The following is a 23829-nucleotide window of genomic DNA, read 5'->3' as shown; positions in this document are numbered from 1 at the left end:
AGAGAGAGAGAGAGAGAGAGAGAGAGAGAGAGAGAGAGAGAGAGAGAGAATATCAGGGTCATCAAACATTTTTCAATTCAACAGATCTCTACTGAGCTCCTACTATATGTAAATTCCAATGCTGAACTATTATATTCTGTCATAGTCAGTACTGCAGAGCAAAGCAGTTTAAGCTAGAGTTCATTCTGCAGCAGAATGACCCTCTGAGTTCTTCCTACATAAAAAACAATTGCAAACAGAACATGTTCTGCAAACCAAACACAGCTTGATTTTTCAAATTATGCTTGCAATTCTGGTGGTTAGAAAACCTTGCCTGGGCATATGAGCAAGAGCCTCTGGGATAGAAAACACATTGGTTTTAGGGAATATTTAGAAAATAAATGGGGAAAACAGGATCTCACCTCAGGAATGTTGGTTCTCCTGATGATCAGAATAGAAGCCATTGCTATAAACTTTCACTAGTCGATATTGCAAATTATAACGTGACCTATTTGAATAGATTCCTTTTTCATTTAGCTTAGATACATTTGCTTTGGAGATGTAGGACTTTAGTTTTTCCTTCTTTGTAATTCTAGACTTCTCTCAAAAATATCTCCCTCATTTCATGTAAAAGTGAATTAGTCTAATATTTCCCCCTAACTTGGCAAATATGTCATTGTTTATATCTAAATCTTCTCATCCTACCGTAGCACTCTCACCAGTCATTGTTCCAGGCCCGACTGTACAAATGGACCCAAAGAAATCTCTTCAAAAGGTCCATCCTCCCTCGCTGCTCTTAAAAAAATGGTCAATCTATATAGTAAGGAAAAAAGCAGTTTCCTTTGTTATAAACAGAACTAAATCTCTTCTTAAAGTTAGACTGTTAAAAGTCATCTTCAGTCCTTGTTCTTTACCACTCACTTGAAATCCACAAAACCTACTGCTAGAATTTGTATAGGGAGAAGAATTCTTGATTGGGAATCAGTGGCACAGTCTCAGCTTTGTTGTTAAGTAGTTGTATGATCTTGACCAAGTCAGCTAACTCCCTGCCATGGTGACCAGTTTCCTCCTTTATAAATTGAAAGTGAGATGATCTCTAGGGTCCCTTCCAGCTCTGATATTCTGTGAATTTTCTTACATTCAAGTAGTTAAGGTTTGGAGTAGATGTCATCTATTCAGTTTCCTATTTAAAGGACTTTAGAATATCTTTCTGCTTTGTGCATAATCTCAGATTCATTATATCTGTTTCTCGTTTTTCCCTTGTGTTTCTTGGAGAAGCACGTTATAAAGTGTAAAAGATATTCCTTTAGTTGTTTTTTTTTTAGGAAATGCATTCATGCCATTTTTGTCTATCTGAATATTTCAGTATATTAAAGGATCCATGTTTTCCTCGGGGGTACATATGGTAACGCAACTATATTTTTGTATCCCTTGCACTTCTTATCCTTATCCTCTTAAATATGCTCTACATGATAGAGGCCTTCCTCTAAGTTTTTAAGATTTAGTGGACAGGGGGCAGCTAGGTGGCTCAGTGGATAGAGCACCAGGCCTGGAGTTAGGAGGACCAAAGTTCAAATCCAACCTCAGACACTTCCAAGCTATGTGACCCTGGGCAAGTCACTTAACCCCAATTGCCTAGCCCTTGCCACTCTCCTATCTTAGAATGGATACTAAGACAGAAGGCAAGGGTTTAAAAAAAACACAAGTAAGCCAACAGGCTTATGTTGGGATCCTTGTCTATAGATTAGTGGCCCCCATTTCTATTTGAGTTTGACACCACTCGGATATAAGTCTTGAAGACATGATAAAAACACATAATTATAATACAGAATGCATTATACATGCATTAAAGGATTGGTTTTTATGTTTCATAAGACCTGAAAGAAAAGAAAGAAAAGGGGGGAGAAGGACAGCTAGATGGCTCTGTAGATAGAGAGCCAGTCCCGGAGATTGGAGGTGTCAGATTCAAGTCTGGCCTCAGACACTTTCTAGCTGTGTGACCCTCAGCAAGTCACTCTTCTGCATTAGGACTGACACTTAGTATTTATTCTAAGCCAGAAGGGAAGGGTTTAAATCAGGAAATAAGATAGCCCTTTGCGTTGAGCTTTGAACGCTATTAGACAGAAGTTCAGTTACAAGAGGAGAGGTGGGTATTCCTGGGATAGGGAATAGCACAAGCAAAAGGCAGTGAGGAAGCAGTCCAGTCTGGTTGGAGAGAACGTGCGGAATTCATATGCCCGTGAGCTAAAGCTGGGAAAGGAGGATGATACCAGATTATCGGAGCACTTGAATGCTAGAGTGGGAAATTTGAAGTTTGCTTTATAGATACAGTAATTGTTGAGACCAAGGAGAGGTTGGGGCTTTGGAGTTTGGAGAGGGATGCCAAAATGCAAAAGAAAAAATTGGAAGAAATGAAGAATAAAGACAAGAAGGCCGGGTAAAAGGTTACCACAGTAATCCGGCGTGAGGATGAGGAGCCAAGTGGAGTGAGGATTTGTACTAGAGGAGTAGCAGTGGGATGTGAGCAAAAGGGACAGATGTGAAGGATGTCATTATCGAAGCAGATTCATCAGTAAACTGTAGCAAATCATGATAAATCGGGAGAGAGCAAAAGAGAAGAGTCAACGATAACCCCAAGATATGAAAGATTTTTGTTTTTCATAGTATTTGATTTAGTATTTATATCATCTACATCTAACCCCCTCTCAATTTCAGTGTGGCACAAGGCTGATAAACAGAGTTACTGTGCACTGTAGAATGTCCTTGAAAGAAATCATTTGTGAGCAGAAGAGCTATGGCACCTCATTTTTTAGAATTTGGATAAAAATTCAGCACCTCCAATTGACTTGTAAATAGCATTGGCACAAAAGACTTTAGATCCCAGTGTGTATCTACTTTGTGAAGTGTTCTTCAAGGTGAATTGCTGAATAGGAAGTTCCATGGCCCTCTTATTCCCTTCTTCATTCATATAATCACAACAGACTAATGTCAGCAATTATACTGTGGATTAATCTCCCAGTGAGCTCTCCTTTGTGACTGGCTGGTAAAAGAGGATAAGGTTCTAACCAAATTATTTTTTCACACAAAGACAGTATATGGATATTGTTGCAAATGAAAGAAAACAGCTTAACAAAGCCTGCTTGGAAAACTAAAATGCCTTTCTCACCAGGGTAGGCTTGTTTTTCACCTCGATTCAGGGAAAGGATAACTGAGACCTCTGGGTCTCCTCTTTCATTGAAATTAATGGGCCAGCTGGTGTTCTAGACTCAGGGCCATGGGATCTGTGTTGTGGAATAGTCTGGCTCAACTGGAGTTTGTTTGAAATGAGAAAGACACCAGGAAGAAAACAAAAGGCAGGCGTAACAGTTGCCCCCGTTGTGGTAGTTGAATTTTTTTCCCCATTGTGCTCTCGCTAAGAATCTCTTCTTTTCTCCAGGTGGAAGCTGAGCTAATCGATAAGCTGGATAGCTTGGTCTCAGAAGGGAAAGGAGATGAGAACTACAGGGAGCTCTTCAGCCTACTGTAAGCCATGTCAAGCCCTCGGTACCCTTGTGGGGCCAGGGTCATTCTCAGCATCTCCAGTCTAAAGTACTCAGAAAACAGTAGTTTCTCCTCAGGAAAGGTAGAGACTCCAGAACTAGCCTCCCTCTGAGACAAGAGAGGCATCTGGACATTCAGGCAATTGGGTATTTACATAATAGGTTTAACAGGTCACATTAATACAGGACGAATTGTTATTTCATCTTAATAGCCTAGTTATATTTCCTAATATGTCACTTACATTAATTTGGTATTTGTTTCCTAAGAATTAACCAGCTCAATGTTTTGTCTATTATTTATCATAAAAAGGACTCTTCATCACAAAAAGAAAGGGATTCTTCCCTCTCCTGGTCATTTTGGTACTATTGTCCTCTTTGAGAGATCAGCTTAGATCTTCAAATCATCTAAGGAGTTAGATCTTTCTGGCAGGTCGTGAGGAACTTCTGCTGCTAGACAATGATCATCTTCTGGTCACTAGAATGGGCCAAATGACCAGAAAGAGACTCACATTTTTGAATATGGCCAAGAAATATGACTGCACATATTTTACTAGGATTTCCTTTTGGGGGGCAAGGTCAGAAAGGGGAATAGTGGAAGAAGAAAAAAATAAATCTTTTATAATTGAATAAAAATTTTTTTAAAGAATGAGCCCTGTGGGGTAGCTAAGTAGCTCAGTGGATTGAGAGCCAAACCTAGAGATGGGAGGTCCTCGGTTCAAATCTGGCCTCAGATACTTCCTAGCTGTGTGACCCTGGGCAAGTCACTTAACCCCCATTGCCTAGCCCTTAGCACTCTTCTGTCTTAGACTCAACACACAGTATTAATTCTAAGATGAGGGTTAAAAAAAAGGAATGAGCCCTGGACTTCTGGAGTCAGGAAATTTGGTCTCTAGCCCAAGCTGTGCCACTAATTCATTGTTTAAACTCAAGTCTTTGGGCAAATCCTTTCAGCCTCTCTGAACCTCAAGTTTCATGATCTGTAAAATGTAAAAGGTGATCAGACTCCATGATTTCTAAGGTTCTCCCTCCTAACTCTGACTTTGTCATTGGTCTCAATGCTGTAATAGGAAACATCATACCAGGTAATACACTAGGAAAGAAGACCAGATTTTATTTCCCGTAGACCTCCCACTTAAAGATAAATGATATTGTTTTTATTATGCCAAAGAATGAGAAATAGAAAACAATTATAGCAACAAAAGCCCTTTTCATCTCACCAGTAGTTTCACACTTGAAGGTTTTCTTTATTTAAGTGGTATTTTAATTACAAGCCAGAAAGCCTCTTGCTAAAGAAACAAACTTGCAAAATTTTCAGTATTATTTTTTGGAGGAGACCTGTGATTTCAGTGGCATAGGCAATGTAACTTGCCAGTGAAGATCAGCACCTGCCCTGAAATTGATAGTCTAAGAATTTTCTGGAACCCTATGGGGTTAAATGACTTGGCCAAGGTCATATAGTCTGCAGGTGTCAGAGGCAGAACTCAAATAGAGTCTTTCTGATTCTGAGGCCAGTTTTCTAGCCAATTTTCCTTGCTATCTTTCATAAATGTACTTAATTTCCCAAATTGTTAATTGAATAAATAATATAATGACAGTAATTCATTCAAAGATTAGAGAATTAATAATGATTTGTAAAGATTACTACAGAGAGGATTTGGATTCCTGACAAGATCCTAAAATATCTGATTAAAGGAGTGATTTTGTCATTTCCAGCAAAATGAGAAAAGGATTCTCAGCCTTTGGCCTACCCACTGTCAGAGGCTGCTACTGAGATAAACCTCTCCCTAGTACCTTCTTACTTGGTTCTCCAGGCTGCAGGGGAATTTGGAACTTCTCAGAATGGTTTTTGTGAAGTAGTGCCAATATTAACTTGGGATGTCTGACTATATCTAGCTGTGTCCTCTCATTCTCTCTCTTTCTTCCATCTTTCTCTCTTCCTTCTCTCCCCTCTCTTTTTCCCCCTTCTCCCACCTTCCTCCTATTTCTCCCTCTCCCTTCCTCCTCCTTCTTGAACTCTCCCTCTCTCCCCCTAATCTTCACTTTCTTCTTCATCTCCATTTTTCTTTCCCTTCCCTCTGCCTCTCACTTATCACCTCTCTCCTTTTCTTTCTTTCTTTTTCTCCCTCTCACTCTGTCTCTCTCTTTCTCCTCTATTTCCCTCCTGCCTTCCTTCTCTCTTTTTCTTCTCCCTTTTTCTTCTCCATCTTTCTCCATTAGTCTCTTTCTCTTTCCTCTCTCGCACTCCCTGTTTTTGTCTCTGAGTCTCTCCCTGTTTCTACTGCTCAGATCCATGCTGTCAACGTGGGCTCAGTGCCTATCAGTTTTAGGGGACCACTCTTTTCCTGAGTACTTTTTATGGGGCAGTGGGAGAGGACAGGGGATCTTCATTCTTTGCTATCAGCTTAGTAACCTCCTTGTCTTTGCTTCCTGCTGCGTGGAATAGAACTCAGCTGTTTGGGCCCTACCCAAGGTAAGGCTTCAATTTGGTGAGTCTGCTGTCTCCAAGAGACGGGAGCTCCCATTGTCTCTCTGCAGCTTTACAGTTGTATGGAGTGAAGTCTCATGAGTTGTCCTTCTCTCACCAACAGTCTACTAGAGAAAATTGAACAGGAAACCTGGAGAGAAACAGGCATTTCATTTGTCACTTCTGTCACTCGTCTCATGGAGCGTCTCCTTGACTACAGGTACTCCTCTCGGGCACAAATCTGACCATTCTGTGCTAACATCTCATGACCTTTAAAGTGATGGCGAATGCCTTTCAGAGAGACAACTGTCCTCATCCATTACTGACATCACCAATCAGAATTCTGTTGCTGGCTCACAAAACTAATTCTTTCCAGGATAATTCAGAGCCAGGGATGACTAGAATAATCCCCTTAGGTCTACCGACACTTCATGTGATCTTCGTGCAGTGGTGTCCTAGATAAAAAGAATGAATGGTGATTCTGTGGAAATCATGGAAGGTGGAATTTTTTATGGGCTAGAATGTTGATTATCTGACTCTTTGTAAAATAAATAACTAGAGTAGGGGAGGAAAGTGAGGAAAAAGAAGAAGGAAAGGAGGAAAAAGAAAAAGAGAGCAGAGTCAAATAGGCCTAGGGACAGAAGACAAATTATACACGTTTCCTAAGTTCGTGAGTTCATCGTTGCTTTGGGAATATAAATAGGTAGAGGAATATTATCTAGTGCAAAGTCATGGGTCAGAACAAAGAACTCGAATTCCATTGTCTTTTGGTGGGGGGGAATCATCCTTACCCTGTCTTCAAATTGGTTCTAAGTCAGAAGAGTGGTAAGGGCTGGGCAACTGGAGTTAAGTGACTTGCCCAGGGTCACACAGCTAGGAAGTATCTGAGGTCACATTTGAACCCAGGTCCGCCCATCTCTAGACTTAACACTCTATTCACTGTGCTACCTAGATGCCCCACGTTCCATTCAGTCTTATTAGTGACTCCTTGCTTTGTGGAGTTAATTATCTTACTTCTTCACATCGGTTCTGGACCTCCACATGGTGGTGGTGTTTTTCCTGAAATCTCTAACTTCTCACTCATAGCAAACAAGACTTTATGAAATGACTCCTAAGTGTTGACAAAGCCCCAATTGCTGCCTTAATTACTGTCTCAGCAGTGCTCAGGTGGTGGGAAAGGGAACCTTGGGGAGGCTCAAGAAGAGGACATTGCTTGCTAAAGATGAGCAATAGAGATAAAAATCCATCCCCTGAGTAACAGTTGCTGCCTCTCTACTGCTGACATATGCAAAAGCAGAGGGGAGCATTTCTCAACAAGTGGTCTCAGGAAACAAAGAGGCAACTCACACAGCCTGTGATGATTGCAAAAGTGGGAAATGCCGTGATAATTCAAGCAGGTGCAGAGTGTTTAGGGCTAAACTGGTCTCTTCAGTTCAAGATGACAAATATTTATTAAGGTACTATGCTGTGAGGTAAGGAAACAAGCAAGGGGGAAAAAACACAATCCTTGCCCTCAAGGAGCTTACATTCTATTGGACAAATGTGACATGTACTCAGATCAGTGTATATAAACAATTAAAAGCTTTTACAAGAACAAAATACAACTAGAATAAGAAAAAAGCTGTGGATTGGGGGGAAAATCTTCACCATAAATATGACAAAGGACTGTTATACACAAAGACAGGGAATTGATACAAGCACATAAGATTAAGTCATTCCCCAATCGATACCTGCTTCAAAACAGTCATTTTCCAAAAAAAATGAAAATGCCTAACAGCCATATGAAGGAATGCTCTAGATCATTAATTGAATCAGAGAGATGCAAATTATTTTAAAGTATTAAGGTTTCACCTCACAGCCAGCAGATTGGCGAAAATGATAAAAGATGCAGATCTACCATCTACCATGGGAAGATAGGAACACTTTTGGTGGAACTGTAAATTGGTCCAACCAACCTAAAAAACAAGGTAAACCTGACACGTCACTATCCTATGGTATTTTGACCCAGTGATACTATAAATGGGCATATATCCCATGGAAATCAAGGACAAAAGGAAAGGTCCTATACATGCAAAATATTTATAGCAGGGGGCAGCTGGGTGGCTCAGTGGATTGAGAGCCAGGTCTAGAGACAGAAGGTCCTAGGTTCAAGTCTGGCCTCAGAAACTTCCTAGCTGTGTGACCCTGGGCAAGTCACTTGACCCCTATTGCCTAGCCCTTACCTCTCTTCTACCTTGGAACCAATACACAGTATTAATTCCAAGACAGAAGGTAAGGGTTTATAAAATATATGTGTGTATATATATGCATATATATTTATAGCAGTGCTTTTTTTGTGGTAGCAAAGAATTAGAAGCAAAATGGATGTGACTATCAGTTGAGGAATAAGTGAACAAATTGTGGGATGAGAATGTATTGGAATATTATTATACTACAAGAAATTATGAATGTGAATATTTCTCTGAATTATTAGAATAATACTTGGAAGACTTGTATGTACTAATGAGTGAAGAAGGCAGAACCAAAATAACATAAAAGAAAAGAGCATTGAAAGACATCAGAACTTTGATCAATGCAATGACCAATCTTGACTTTAGAGGACTGATAGTAAAGTATGTTGTTCTTCTCTCAGAAGGAGGCTGGACTATGGCTGCAGCATATACTGTTAATTAGAGATGGGAATTTTGGAATTCAAGATTGTAGAGCTAAGACAGTTGTGGGTAATGATGTGATCAAAGATATGCCCATGTTAGGGGTAGATGAAATGAAATGCAAATATCAGTCAAGGGAGTTGAGGAGACTGATGAACTGGTGCTCACAGAGACATTAAACAGAATATTAAAATGCCCAAATACAAGGGGAGCATTCGAGGCCAAGAAGACTTTGAGACAGGTACTAAACTCCTATGAGAGGAAGAAGAATGAGCTTAAAGACAGAAGTGTCCCTCAAAAGGGAGGCCTCATTGACCAGTGGTGGCGAGCAGTCGTCTAGAAGGGAGAATGAAGAACAAGTGGTGGAGCCTTGGTCTCCCCGTGAACCTTGGCATGGACACGGCATCTATGGTTTGGTGCTGAATAGACTTACTGAAGAATGGGACAGGTTGCCTTTCAGCCAGACGAAAGCTTCTCAAGGCCATTTTTCCAAGTTTGCTCATTTGTTTCTTCATCACTTCGCAGTTCCCTGCCTCTCCTGCTCCTGCTGTGTCAAATGTTTGAAGTGAGAACCAAAGTGTCTGTCACTACTGTCTGTCTCCCTAGGAATGTGGGCTTGGAGCAGGGTTGGCTTTCTGTCACCAGGGACACGATGCAGAAAACTGTGTAAACAATTCCATAAGCAATTCAGTTCAAGCAGTGTGTATTAAAAAGAGGACAGGCCAAAAGGTGAAAACATAGTACCCGAAAGACATGGCTGTTTTCCATAACTCTGGGCATAAAAGCTATGAGGGAATTGCAAAGGAAGGATGTTAGACCTTAATTATAAACTACAACAAAAACTTCTGAGCACCGTATTCAAAAGTCTGTTAGCAAGTCTGTGGTATGTGCTAAGGACTGAAAATACAAATTTAGGCACAAAGAAAGCTAGTCCCTGCCTTCAAGGAGTTTCTATTCTAATGGGAGAAGAAGCTTACATTCTACTGGGGGACAACAACACATAAAACTGTGAGAGTTGAGAGGGGTTGGGAGGCACCTGGGTTGAAGAGTCTGACATCCATCTTTCAGCCTGGTAAGAATGAAGAGATAGGTAGCCTGGGTGCCCTCCTTAAATGAAGGTCCTAGGAGGAGCCATCCCTTCAGAAAGAGGGGCTGCTGGATCTGAAGGGACTTTGAGTTATGAACTACGAGGCTAAAGTGATCTTGCAGGATGAAGAATTTTCAGGGCAAGATGGAAGAGTCCAGATTACAGCCTAATGAGAAGCAGAGGTTTTTGGTTTTATTTTTTAAAAATCTTATTTTGATCTTATAAAAATACATATTTTTCTGAAGGATCTGAAAGTACTTTAGCACATTCATCTTTGCAACTGTACATCAAGTGAGTGACTGGCTAATAGGGCATGGCCCTACTTCATGAATCACAAAACCAGGGCCCAAAAAAGTTCAAGTGTCCCAGGCACTTGAACCCTAGATCTCTGTATAAGACAACAGCTAACCATCACTCATGAGGGACTCATCTCTTGACAGAGAGGTGAGGGACTCGGGATACCAAGTAAAATATATATTTTTGATCAAGGCCAATGCTGGGATCTGTTTTGCTTAACTATGCATATTTGTTTCAAAGATTTCCTTTTTTCTTTTTCCAATATTGGAGATGGGGAATGGGGGAAAATAAAAGGGATAGAAAATGGATTTTTGTTCGTTAAAAAAACTAAATTGGGGGTGGGGGGAATCATACCTAACCCACTTCAGACTAAGAATAGAGCACATTTAAGGCTTGCACAGAAAGTTGTCACATTTTCCTCAGAAAACACTCTGCAGTAAAGGGGGTAGCTTTGTAAAATTTAGAGGCTGTTAAAACAGTTTCTCTTTTTTTGTCGTTAAGCCTGGAAACTTATTTTTTGATGTTCTTGATGGAACATTAGGTATAACTAATAAGAGGGAAAATTGAAATGCATCAGATAGGAAACATAGGTGCTACTTGGCTATTCACAGACATGGTAAACAAGCCCTTTGGGGAAACCACCTTATTAAGGATATATTTTTCAGTTGAACCATCCAATATGAAAAAGTCTGATTATGGTCAAATGGAAGATAATACCTGATGGAAATGCCAAATTATTTCCAGAAAATAGAGTCCACTGATGGCCAGGTACTCTTGCTGTTCTTCCCATGGGATGTGGGCTATGGGCTTTTTGCACCGAGTCTGAAAAAAGGAAAAACTGGATGGCTCCCCAATCACTCCAGAGAAGAGTACTTGGGGGCTGCACATAGGCTGTCTTTTGTCAACAGAGGACTGGTGCTATCTGATTCTTATGCTCCCATGTTCAAAAGACATAATGTAAAAAGTAAAGGTATGATGTTTTCTTGGTGTGGTCAGTGCAAATGAGAGTACTGTGTAGACATGGACAGTCTTACCTGATTGAGGTGATAGCTGAAGAATGATTAAATCATCCCTGGGGTCAGTGAGGCCTGGGGAGGGGGGAGGATACTTAGAGATGAATTGTCCTATGGTCACTGAAACGTGTTTGTTTATAACCACAAAATAGCACCTACAAGGCAGCTCGGTATGGAAACATACTTAGAAATAGTATCTGGAATATTTCTAATATGTTTCTTCAGAAAAGTTTGACCTCAGAGAACTTCTTCTTTTTTCATTTAAAATCATTCTAGGAGGGCAGGGGGCAGAGTTAGACAACTACTTCATAAAAAGCCAGTGAGTAGGGGCAATTAAATGGCATGCCTAATGTAATTAGGTGGCACATGGATAAAGTGTCAGGCCTGTGGCAAGAAGACTCATCTTCCTGAGTTCAAATCTGGCAAAAGGCACTTCCTAGCTGTGTGACCTTGGGGTAGTCACTTAATCCCGTTTGCCTCAGTTTCCTCTTCTGTAAAATGAGTTGAAGAAGAAAATGGCAAACCACTCCAGTATCTTTGCCAAGAAATCTCCACAAGGGGTCATGAAGAATCAGACCCAAATGAAAGAAGTGAATAACAACAAAAATGTTAAATGACCAAACCCTAAACCATCTCCTTTTCTAAACTGTAGCTATTCTTTTCTTGGCAGCCATGATAGCTACCTATGATTCTCAAACTTCATTTTGCCCAAAACTATAATCTTTCACCAGAACTTCTCCTAAAGTACCAAATAATAAATAAATACAGAGAGAGCTATAATCATCTCTTTCCCAGAGAGTAGCCAAAGAGAAGTTAATCTGAGGAAGGATAAGCATAAAGGCCTGGGTCTTGCATACCCTTGGTCATCACACCTTAAATAATGATGGGCTAGCTACTTGTACCAAAATCTATCCCAGGTGATTATCACAATGGCCATATCTCTTGCTGAATCCTTCAAGAAAGGTCACATTCACCTTCATTCCCAACCATCTGGAGTAGAGATGACCTGACCAGTAGCCACTTCCAGTGTGTGAAGGCTGTCATAGATACTTGGAGGAATTAAGAGGTGTTTGGTGCCAACACAAGAGGTTGTCCTACACAAAAGATTAGCTCTCTAATTTTGCCAGTTCCTTCCTCTCCTGAGGATATACAATACTTTCTCCTTAGGAATTATCTCTTTCTGTTCTTTCCTTTGCCCTCTATGTCAAAACCAGCAAACGCTGCACCATGTCAGCAGGTGTCTCTTGCTGAAGATAGATCAGCCTAGATTGAAAGAAGACAGACTTAGAGCTTGTTACCCTGTGGAGCCTAGTGAATTCTGGTCAATACAGGAGTCCTGTGCAAAGTGACTCTGAAGGCAGCATATCAAGATGCTAAATATTGGTCAGAAAAATGTTATAGATTTCGTTTACCTAGATTTTAACAAAGCCTTTGACCAACCTATGTTATTCTTTTTTCTTTCCTTCTTTTTTATTCTAACATTCTTTTTTTAAAAACCCTTACTTTCTGTCTAAGTACCATCTCTAAGTCAGAAGAGCAGCAAAGGCTAGGTAATTAGAGTTAAGTGACTTGCCCAGGGTCACACAACTAGGAAATATCTAGGGCCAGATTCAAACCTAGATCCCCCCGACTCCAGATTTGGACTATATCCACTGTGTTATCTAGCTGACCCGATTGTGCCATTCTTCTGGAGAAATGTATACATAGTAAAGTTTGATAGACTTAAAACTGATTGAGTGACTAGAATCAGAGAATAATTATTAATAGATCATTTTTGTCAGCATTTACTTTGAAGATAGTCTCTGGTAAAGGGCCTCAGGGATCTGTGCCTGAGTCTGTGCCATTTAACATTTTTACCAATGATAACAACATAAACGGCCCGCTTATCAAATTTGTAGGCGCAAAGCCCATGAGGGGCTGGGGGTGGGAGGGTGGCAGGGAGATGATTAACACATTAAATGACAGAATCCAAAAACATCTTGACTAGCAAGAGTATTGGACTTAATCTTAGAATGAGATGAAATTCAATAATCGTGCATAGAAAGTCTTGCACTCGATTTCAACAGCAGTCACTTCACAAGATGAGAAGATGTGTCTAGGCCACAATTTGTCTGAAAAACTTTTTTACTTTTACTTTTTACTTTTACCCAGCTCAAGGCGATTCAGCAGTTTGAACAGCAGCCAAACAAGCTAATATAATTGGAGCTGCGTGAAGAGGGGCCTCTTGTCCCGAATTAGAAAGGCGTTAGCCAGGCCCACTAGACTCAACACCAGTCAGATATCTGGAGTTTTCGTGGAGCTCTAGGTGCTGCATTTGGTAAAGATCCCAACAAGCATCCAGAATGCCAAAGGATCCTTGCGCCCATGCCATTTGAGGACCGGCTGATAGACCTAGAAAAGGGGAGGCTTAGGGAGGGCATGACAACTGTCCAGAGGCATTTGTAGGGTTCCCATGTCGAAGAGAAATTTAGACTCTTCCTGCTTGACTCTAGAAGGCAGAACAAGGGAGAGAGCAGAAGGTGAAATAATGACCAGGAACAGAAAGCAGAACAATGGTAGAAGTAGTGAGGAAACCAATTTAGGCTCAAACAAAAGGAAAAAATCAAACATTCTGAGCAGTTCAAAGTGAAATCGATTTTCCTGTTGAGTTCCCTTCCCTTCAAGGTAGCAAAAGTTGGACCACTATTTACTGAGTATGTCAGAGGAGATAATCTTGTTCAGGCATGGGTTGAACTAAATGTCCTCTGAAAACCCATCCACGTATGAGATTCTCTGATTCTGTGGCAAGCAACTGCCAGACATGGTGTGGAGAGGACCTCATCTTGTTTGTAAGTTTATCGTGTTTGGTTACGGTTTGTGCCAGGACACTGTGATGCCAAGCCTCAGCTGGAAGATCTCCAGTTGTACTTTGGATAGCAAGAGTTATGTTGCTCTGCTCTGGGTTCCATATAAAAATGCTCTCCCATACTGTGCCCAAGATTGATACAAAATCGTTATTCAGTATACCTCTTTGGTTCCAAGACACATAGTGTTAAGTCCCTAAAGTCAAGCTTTTTTTTTCTACTTGCTCTTCTCCCACAGAAGGATTTCTTCCTGGGAGGCTGCCATGTTTTCTGAGTCATTGCAAGAGTGGTGAGAACATCACTCGAATGGAATTGATAGTCCCAACCCTGGCCCAAGCTGAGCCGGGTAAAGAGAAGAACCAATTGTCAGCAATCCTTTTAATTGAGAGTTCTTTCTGTATATAACTCAAGAATTTTAGCCTTCAAGGTTACAGCTCAGACCAATAACCCCTTAACAATGTGGGGTTTTGGGGTTTAGAACTATTTCAAGATAAGCAATAAAGGGGCAGTTGCCCAGGGGTCTGGGAAGCCTAGAAATGACCAAGATCTGGTTGCCAAGGCAGTGCTATGGGCTTTACAGTCTGCCTATAGTGTAGCTTATATTAGTGGTCGAGTCATCATTTGGTATCAGGTGATGATTAAGGCCTGTCTTTTGGTTCAGATGCATCATATTACTGCAAAAATCTCACCTGAGTTTTCCTTTCTAGGGACTGCATGAAAGGAGATGAAACTGAGAATAAGAAGATTGGCTGCACAGTTAATTTGATGGCAAGTAGATAAAGATTTCTCCCCAATGTCTGGTCTAGTTTCCTTAGATTTCTTTCTCTCTGATTCCCCATAACATGTAATAATCATAATTTTGGGAGGAAAAAAAAACAAAATATTTTCTGTTCATCTTAAAAACAAAGGTGTCAAAAAAGGCAACATTTTTCTCTGCACATTCTTATCAATAAAGATGAGTAGAATGGCTTCCACCTGAGGTCAAGGAATTGTCAGCCCAGCTCTGCTCCAAAGGGCCATTAGCAAAGGAATATTTTCTCTGATCATTTTTTTCCTTGACAGGAAATCAACATTTCATGTGAAAGCTGTATTCCTTCCCCTCTCCTCCTCCTCCTCCTCTTCTTCTTCTTCTTCTTCTTCTTCTTCTTCTTCTACTTCTACTTCTTCTTCCTCTTCTTCTTCTCCTCCTCCTCCTCCTTCTTCTTCTCCTTATACACCCCCAGTACTCCCCTTGGTTGGCTACACTGGGCACAGAAGTGCATTCAGGAATGGGCAACCTGTCTCAGAATTCTCATGCCCTTCTTAACATGAATTTTATCTTACTTTTACAGAACTTTTACAAATCTGAAATCAATAAAGAGGAAATGTACATCCGATATATCCACAAGCTATGTGACATGCATTTACAGGCTGAAAACTATACTGGTGAGTATTGGTTACCTCTAGCAACACTAGTGGAAAAATACATGAAGCACTCTAACTGAAAGACCCAAAAATTGAAGACAGAGCAGAATAAAAAAAAGAAATTTAATCCCCATGAATTTCAGCTGCCAGAAAGGCAGTAAAAGAACCAATGTGTCCCTTCCTCACACTCTTCTCGTCTCCTTCTTGGTATATCCCAGCCATATAACGTGTGTTCATAAGCTCGAATTTGGGGAGGGGGAAGAGTTAGTATAGTATGTTAGAGATAAAACGAAAATAGAACTACATACTTACACTTCTGAATCCTGAAACCATCACCCTGTCCTCTATAACCCCAGCTTCTTTTTTTTAACCCTTGCCTGCTGTCTTAGTATCAATACTAGGAATAGATTCCAAGGCAGAAGAGTGGTAGGAGCTAGGTAATTAAGGTTAAGTGGCTTGCCCAGGATCATAGAGCTTGGTAGTGTCTGAGGCCAGATTTGAACCCAAAACCTCCTGTCTCTAGACCTAGTTCTCCACTGAGCCACCCAGCTGCTCCAAACCCCAGTTTCTTTTTTTTTTAACCCTTACCTTCTGTCTTAGTATCAATACTGTGTATTGGCTCCAAGGCAGAAGTGCGGTAAGGGCCAGGCAATGGGGGTCAAGTGACTTGCCCAGGGTCACACAGCTAGGAAGTATCTGAGGCCAGATTTGAACCTAAGACCTCCCATCCCTAGGCCTGGCTCTCAATCCACTGAGCCACCCACCCAGCTGCCCCCCAAACCCCAGTTTCTTGATGCCTATGTTATTCCTTTTACTGCTGCCCCACTCACAAGGACATCCTCAATAATTTGACAGCACCATCGTTTCATCTTATGTCTAAGTTCTGTGAGTCTACATTTGAACTTCTGTGAGCAGTCATTTTTGGTATTTCTCCCATCACAACTGAAAGGAAAACAAAAGTAACACTGAGAGCTTAACAAGATTGCTGTCCTATTGTAATTTTCATTACAGTCTATAACTGAACATTGAAGCATAATCTCTGCCCTTTTCATGAGGGCCAAATACCAATGGCATTTAATAGCAAAACAATCCTTGTGTTTATCTGATGGTTCAGAGTGTTACCCATCTTCCTGAAATGCCAAGCCTGTGTCTTTCTGTAAAATTTAAAATTACTGAAAGGTTGTGGAGAGTTTTTTCCCCTGGAACAAAATATAAAATATTTAAAAGTGCCTCATAACATCCATGTAATTAAGTATCTCCAGGCAGCCCTGAATGGGGCCAGATCTGAATCAGAGATCTTCTCTTAAAATTTGCATGTGATGCATTGCTGGTCCATGGTGAATATTCATTCAAGGCTGAGAGAGAAGAGAAAGTGTGTGTATTTACAAATGTGAGCACACATTAACCCACTGATCACTGTACTGCCTTCTTCCCAGGAGAAGTAACAGCCAATAACTATGACTTAGAATCGAGCTCCTAGAGCTGGAAAGAGCCTCAAAAGCTTTCTAGTCCAATCTCCACATTTTATAGAGGAGGAACCTGAAGCCCAGATAGTTCTCTATCGCTGCATGCACAGGACAACATGGTTTGATTTCTAATCTTTCAGGTCTCACCAACATGTTTTAATTTCTAACCTCAAATCTAAAGGGAAAAATAACATCTGCTCCCCAAAATTTAGATGATTTTGTTGTCCCACCAAAGGCTTTCATTGCTTAGTCTTCCTCCAGATGTCAGGAGATGCTGTATACATTTTAGGGTGTCATTCCATGAACAGAAGAGCAATTGACCAGAAATGAAGCCTAAAAACCTTCATTTCCTCCCAGGCTTTTAGGACAGTCAAGTGAGCTACTTTTTAACAGTCTTTGAAGAAGACAATAACAGGAGGTATTTATAGCTTCTGCTTCAAAGGGGGAAAATGGTCAGCATGGACTGAGCTATATAAAAGATGCTAGGACCATGCAAGGGATGGGACAAAGCTGAGGCAACATGGACACTCCTAAGAAGACCTCAGGACATGTATAGAGCACCAATTGAGTGCAGAACAATAGAGAAAAAAGGGGTTACAGGAGCCGTCCTGGCCAGGAAGCTTCTTTAGAGATGGGGATCTGGAAAAAAGGGAATCTTAGCTGGTCCTCTGAGGGTAAATTGTTGGGCAACTACAAGAATGGCATGTAGTTTGGAGAAGCAAATTTGAATCTAGCCTGAAAAGCCTGCTGGAGAATCTTGCCAAGAAGAAGAAACTCACTAAAAATGTTCAAATGAAACTGGAAGGATTAGTTAGTCAGACTGACTAATAAGAATCCTGAGCAGGAGCTCTAATTCGGTATGAGTCATCCCGTAGAATTTGGGGGATCACATCATTCCACTGGCATTATTTTAAATAACTCTAATTTTCTCTTCTCGCAGTGAGATGGCACAGTGCCTCAGTGCTGGGCATCAATGTTAACTCAGGCCACTTGGAGCAGGGGACTCCCAGCATTGGGCTGGAAGCCCAATCACACAATAGGCAGGCACTTAAAACCCCTTCATTTGGATGCCATTTTTAAAACCAAACTATTTGGACATGAAAGTGATGATGGAGAAAGGGTAATTTCCAAAACAGTAGCATTGGCTGAGTGTGGGATTTTAAAGGATTGGCTGGCTCAGTAAAAATTAATGACATACTCCATCCATATTAAATCCTGTCAGAGGATGATAAGATGGAGAGAAAGGATGTGCAAACAAATTAGGCAAAGAAGTCAAAGGAGAGGCCAAAGCTATAAAATTCAAAGGTAAACTTTCATTTCACAGATTAATTTGTTGACAACAAATGGGAATAATCTTTCCTCTCACATTCAGACATACTGGAGATGAGCAGCTAGATGTTTTAGTAGTGATGTCTAATCCAATTCAAGCAATTTTTAAGCATTTGCAGTCCATAAGGCATTCTGCCAGTCAGTGGGGATAGGACGGAAAAGAAAATCAATGCCTTCCCTCTTGCAAATTATACTCTAAAGAGGGATAGACCATGTAAACAGAAAAATAAATATAAGGTAAGTTGAGGAAAGAGAAAGGACTAATATATAAAGGGAATAAGGAAAAAAAGTCCATCCCATAGAAGATGGAATCTGAGCTGTGAACCTTCAAGGAAGCTAAGGATTTTTAGAACCAGACCTGGAGATGGGAGGTCCTGGATTCAAATCTTACCTAAAACACTTCTTAACTGTGTGACCCTGAGCAAGTCACTTAACTTGTCTAGCCCTTACCACTCTTCTGCCTCAGAACTGATCATTGGTAATGATTCTAAGACAAAAAGTACAGGTTTTTTTTAAGTAGAGGAAATGCATTCGAGGCATGTACCAAGGCAGAAAGATGGATGTGAAATGCTGAGCTTGGAGAACAGAAAGTAGGTCAGTTTGTCTGAAAAGTAAAATACTTTTGAACATTTTAGATGAAGAGTAGAAAGTAGGTGTCAAAAAGTAGACTTCTTGGTGAGGTGGGGAAGTGGGGAGGGAAGGAGAGAGAACATGGATTGCAAAGTGTCAGAAAATGAATGTTAAAAAATGTATCAACATGTAATCTGGGAAAAAAAATTTTTAATGTAAAAAGTAGCCTGGAGTAAGATTACATGGGGCTTTAAATGCCAATTTTAAAGCATTTGGATTTTAATATAGCAGCAGTAAGGAGCCACTGATTACTCTGATGCAGGTAAATGGCAGAGTCTAGAACTCAGGAGAGAGATTAAATTTCAATTGTAGTTTTGAGAGTCATCTGTATAGAGATGATGATTGAACCCTTGGGAGCTGATGAGAACAAGAGAGATTATGGAGAGGAGAGAAATGAGCTCAACATAATTAAGGATAGGTCGTGGATGATGGTCCATCAAAGGGGACTAATCAGGAGTGGTCACACAGGTGGGAGGACAACAGGAGAGAACAGTGTGACAAAATCTAGATAGTGAGGCTATGTCTGTTGTCGTCATTAGTCACCTAAAGGTCTAGGAGGGGTGAAAAGTCTAAGATAGTTTTTGCTGCTTAAACTGTAGAGATCTGTTGTCAGTTGATGTGAGAGCAGATGGGAAAATCACAAATGAGTTTGATTGAACCTTTGGTTCTGCCATACTGAGGACATGTCATCATGGGTCAAACTGACCAACCAGCTTTTCTCTGTGTCTCTCTTCTCCCGTCTCCCTGTATCTCTTTGGTAAATAAGCATCTATCAGATATGTTAGAGTGGAGATTCCTCTTCAGGTATAGGTTGGACAAAATGATTGCTGGAGTCACTTCCAGATCTGAAATTCTGTGGTCTTTGATTGGTTTTCTTTCCAGATTATGTCAATACAATTTTCAATATTTGTTTTCTAACATTTTGTAATCCATGTTTTCTCCCACCCTTCCCTCTCCCCCTCCCCAAGAAGCCCACTTTTTGACATGTATTCTATCTTAAAATCAATACTATATATTAGTTCCAAGGCAGAAGAGCAGAGAGTACTAGACAATGGAGGATTAAGTGACTTGCCCAGGGTCACACAGCTAGGAAATGTCTGAGGCCAAATATGAACCAGGACCACTTGTCTCTGAGCTGTGGCTCTAGTCACTGAGCCATGCAAATGCCCACCCCTGTGATCTCTTTAAATGTAAGGAAGTGGCATTATAGGGTTTTCCTAACTCTAAATAGTTTATTCATTTTCCTTATATTGCATATTTCTGATTATAACCTTGCCCAGAATGCTCACATGTATTTTGAATGTCTAAATTAAGATATTTTGAGCTACCTGGTTGAAGGTGCGCTGCGCTGTCTTCTCACAGAGGCTGCATTTACTCTGCTTCTGTACTGTGAATTGCTTCAGTGGGAAGACCGGCCACTTCGGGAATTCCTCCACTACCCATCACAAACTGAATGGCAGCGAAAAGAGGGCTTGTGCCGAAAGATCATTCACTATTTCAACAAAGGGAAGGTATGTAATGTGCCCGAGATGACTCCCCTAAGGACAGGCTCTCCCCTCTCCCCAACACTAAACTTCTCTCCATTTTCTCTGATTCCCACCATGAGCGTCTGTGAAAAGGGCTTCTCCTATGACTCGTGGTTTCTTGGCACAGTTGAGGAGTGTGTATGCGTGTGTGTGTGTATGTGTGTGAGAGAGAGAGAGAGACAGAGAGAGAAAGACAGAAAGAGAGAGAGACAGAGAGAGTGTGTGTGTGAGAGAGAGAGAGTGAGAGAGTGTGTGTGTGAGAGAGAGAAAGAGTTCAGAGAGTGAGTGTGTATGAGAGAGACAGTGTGCATGTGTGAGTGTGTGTGTGAGAGAAAGACAGAGTGAGTGTATGTGTGTGTGCAAATGAGTGTATCATGCATCCATGTGAGCATCTATGCACTTGTAAGAGCATATATATGGCTACACATGCATAGGCTTGATAGACAGCACATTTAGCCCTGGTGTAGGAAATGTAAGGGGGAACCAGGACTGACAGAATCAGGTTCAGGTTTGAGGAGGAGAGCCACAACCCCCAGAGAGGAATTTAATCACTTTGATAATTGCCGATGTTCTTTATACAAAGGTTTCAACACTTTATTATGTTTATATTATATTATGTTACTTATTATATATTATTCTGTTATGATATATTATATTATACATTATTGTGTTGTGTTTGTTTATTATATTTATATGTTTACATTTATTAGAGGCACCTTGAAGAAATGATTTGGTTTTCTAATCTACCAGAGTAAATGTAAATGTGGGCTACCCAAACTAATGTATTTTAGGAGCAGGAGGAAAAAAACTAATGTTGTTTCTTGACCGGCATTCTCTTTGTCCCCAAACTGACCTTTGTCCCAGCCAGGTGTCATATTCCTTCATTTGGTTTATTAGTGCCATCAAATGCACTTAGCTAGGATTAAGACTCTGCATTTAGCAGGTTCAGCCTCCAAGAAAGCTTGTAGCTTTATTATTTGTCCTATTTCTCCTTTTGAGTGAACTTGGAGGAGAGTGTTACTAATTTGAATTTCTGTAGATGGCCAGGTTGGATGTGGGCCATAGGATAAAGGGATTACTAGATGCCTTTGGGAAACGTTCTCATCCTATTAAACTTTAAGCATATTTGTAAAATTGAAATAGGACAACCCAGAGAGCTGCAGTGGTTTGAGGCTTTGGCGAAAACGAATGGAAATTTTTTTTTTTAAAGAACACCATCATCTGGGAAAAAGGAAATCTTAAACTTGAATGGCTTCGGAACAGATGTTAGAAAACAGAGGACGAATTCTTGGTGCTCCCATCACGTAGGAGACTCCTCTGTGTTCACAAAAATCCTTTAAATTGGGATGGAAGTTATTGTATATATAGTATAACCTTTCAGCTCAATCACAAGAGCTTTCTCAAAAGTCAGATGACATCCACTTTATTTTGATCTTTAGATAAGCTTAACGCTTGTAGTGGAGTAGAGAGGCCTTCTGTGGCAAAGTTATAGGAAAATGTGAACAAGGATTGAGAAAGCATGACGAGGTTATGATCTATACTGGGAGAAAGAAGGCTCAGGTGATAGCATCAAACTGTAAGTCCAAAGAGGGCGTTAGTGCTCTCTCATCCGTGCCTCTGCTGTTCACAGTGCAGAGAACAGGGGGTTCCTGGGACTACCTTTCTCCTTGTCTCCATGATGGTCTTCCTAACCAGTCAGTCCCAAAGTCTCCTCAAGCACACTCTTGTGGGCCATTTCATTCACAGTGAGAAGTGAGCTGGGTGAGCACATTAGTGAATACCTACATAAATGACTCATTTCCTTCAATTAGTAAAGATCATTGAGGGAAGTACTATATTTGCAGACCAATCTGATTGTGTGTGTGTGTGTGTGTGTGTGTATTAATAGGATCTTTTCCTACCTTAATCTCCAATAATAAGCAGATAAGCAAATTTAAATCTTAGCGGCTTAGTTTTTAGAGCGCATGAAGGAGGATCATGGCCAGCCTGAGTGTTAATAAAATTGCAGAATGGAAGAAAAAAATAGAGTAAGAAGTAATCCGGATAAATTATAAAGCTGCTTTGCATTAGGGAACTCAGGAGGTCAGAGTTTTCAAACAAATACAAATCATTTAGCTACCATTATGGATTTACAATCTCTTCATATGTGTTTATACAACATAATTTATATAACCCATGCAGAACGGTCACCTTATCAATTCCTACTGTAAAGTATACTTGGGAATTATAATATTAGAATACAGTATAATAATATTATTAGATACTAGATATCAGATAGATATTAAATAAGTCCAACTAATTTCCCTGGAAAAGGCTTTGGAGCTTTTAATTCAGATTCTGAAGCCAAGATATTTATGCCACAAAAGCAAGAAGCTTATTGAAAAAGAGGCATCCCTGAGAGGAAAGAGGACTCAGGCAGAGGAGCATGCCAGGGAGGTATAGTCAGAGTTGGTGGTGCCCAACAAGGGCTTGATCTGTGGAAGAGGATACTCGGCGGGGTGGGAGAGGGGAGACTGCTAGAACATAGCACTACTTCTCACCAGTCTTATCACCTCTGTGACTTTAGAGCAGGCAGAAGGGAGCAATTCTTTCTTTTCCAAGCCATCAGCTTCCCAATTTTTTTTTGCTTTAAATAAACAAATTTCCATCTTATGTCATTTGTAGAGATGAAGTTTAAACTGGAAGCATGCTTCAAAGAGCAGAGGAGTACCAAGATGATGCTTAGAATTTGGAAAGTATGTTCATTTTTTAAGAACCAGATTTAGACTTAGAGGTAGTAAGTGAGCATAGCAGGACAAGCTGAGGAGACTTGAAGACAATCTTCTCTTCAAACTTAGTGCCAAGAGAATATAAAAAGGGAATTGTGACAGGGCATAGTTCTGAGTTGGGGAAAGGGAAGGAGTCAAGTGCCTGACCTCATTGCAACTTGGGGAAGAGAGAAAAAGAGTTAGTTTAGTCTTTGGATCTGGTCAGGGAGCAGAAAAAGCCAATGTTCACATCCCCTTTTTTTTATATGAAATAAGAACTGCCAAGGTCCAAATTATGGAGCCATCATTTCACTGCTAGGGTTTTGTTCTCCAACCCAGTTCTGCAGGCTTCTTCTAACCATTCTTTATGTTTGTCACTCTCTCCACATGCACTAACAAACTGGGCCAGAAACGCAACCAGATAGTCCTTTTCATTGAAGGTGAAGAATAATAGAACTTCAGAACTGTAGGAATGTCAGAGGTCATCCATTCCAGCCCATCAAATGTACAGCTGGTCTTTGTCTGAAAACCTCCATTGCTAGAGAACTAACTGACCCTTGAGCAGCTTATTCTGATTCTGGTTACCTCCAATTGTTGGAAAGCTTTTCCTGCCATTCTTCAATTAATGAACACCCACATTATTTCCAGTTCTTTGCTACTATCATAATGGTTAATGCTCTGCTCTGCTTTGCATTACAAGTACTGCTATAAACATTTTGGTTTCGGTTGGATCTTTATTTTGGTCTTTGATTTCTATGGAATGTGCACCCAAAGAGGGATCACTGGATCCAAGATATAGTAGTTCAGTCATTTTTCTTACAGAATTACAAATTGATGGCTTATATTCTAGAATT

General features: G+C 40.5%; 1 protein-coding gene across 1 annotated transcript in view; it reads left to right on the top strand.

Annotated features, from left to right (window-relative positions):
* The window catches only part of DOCK3 (dedicator of cytokinesis 3), a 454921-nt gene that overhangs the window by 380328 nt on the left and 50764 nt on the right, over window positions 1–23829 (top strand). The window contains exons 29-34 of the mRNA XM_044676700.1: window positions 3397–3501; window positions 5962–5988; window positions 6107–6202; window positions 14581–14641; window positions 15205–15298; window positions 20065–20213. Of these exons, the coding sequence (XP_044532635.1) occupies window positions 3397–3501; window positions 5962–5988; window positions 6107–6202; window positions 14581–14641; window positions 15205–15298; window positions 20065–20213 (532 nt within the window). The remainder of the gene's footprint in view (window positions 1–3396; window positions 3502–5961; window positions 5989–6106; window positions 6203–14580; window positions 14642–15204; window positions 15299–20064; window positions 20214–23829) is intronic.

Source organism: Gracilinanus agilis, chromosome 1, assembly GCF_016433145.1.
Source record: "Gracilinanus agilis isolate LMUSP501 chromosome 1, AgileGrace, whole genome shotgun sequence".
Classification (NCBI taxonomy): Eukaryota; Metazoa; Chordata; class Mammalia; order Didelphimorphia; family Didelphidae; genus Gracilinanus; species Gracilinanus agilis.
Note: the sequence above shows the minus strand (reverse complement) of the source record. Positions and strands in the feature narration are given on the sequence as shown.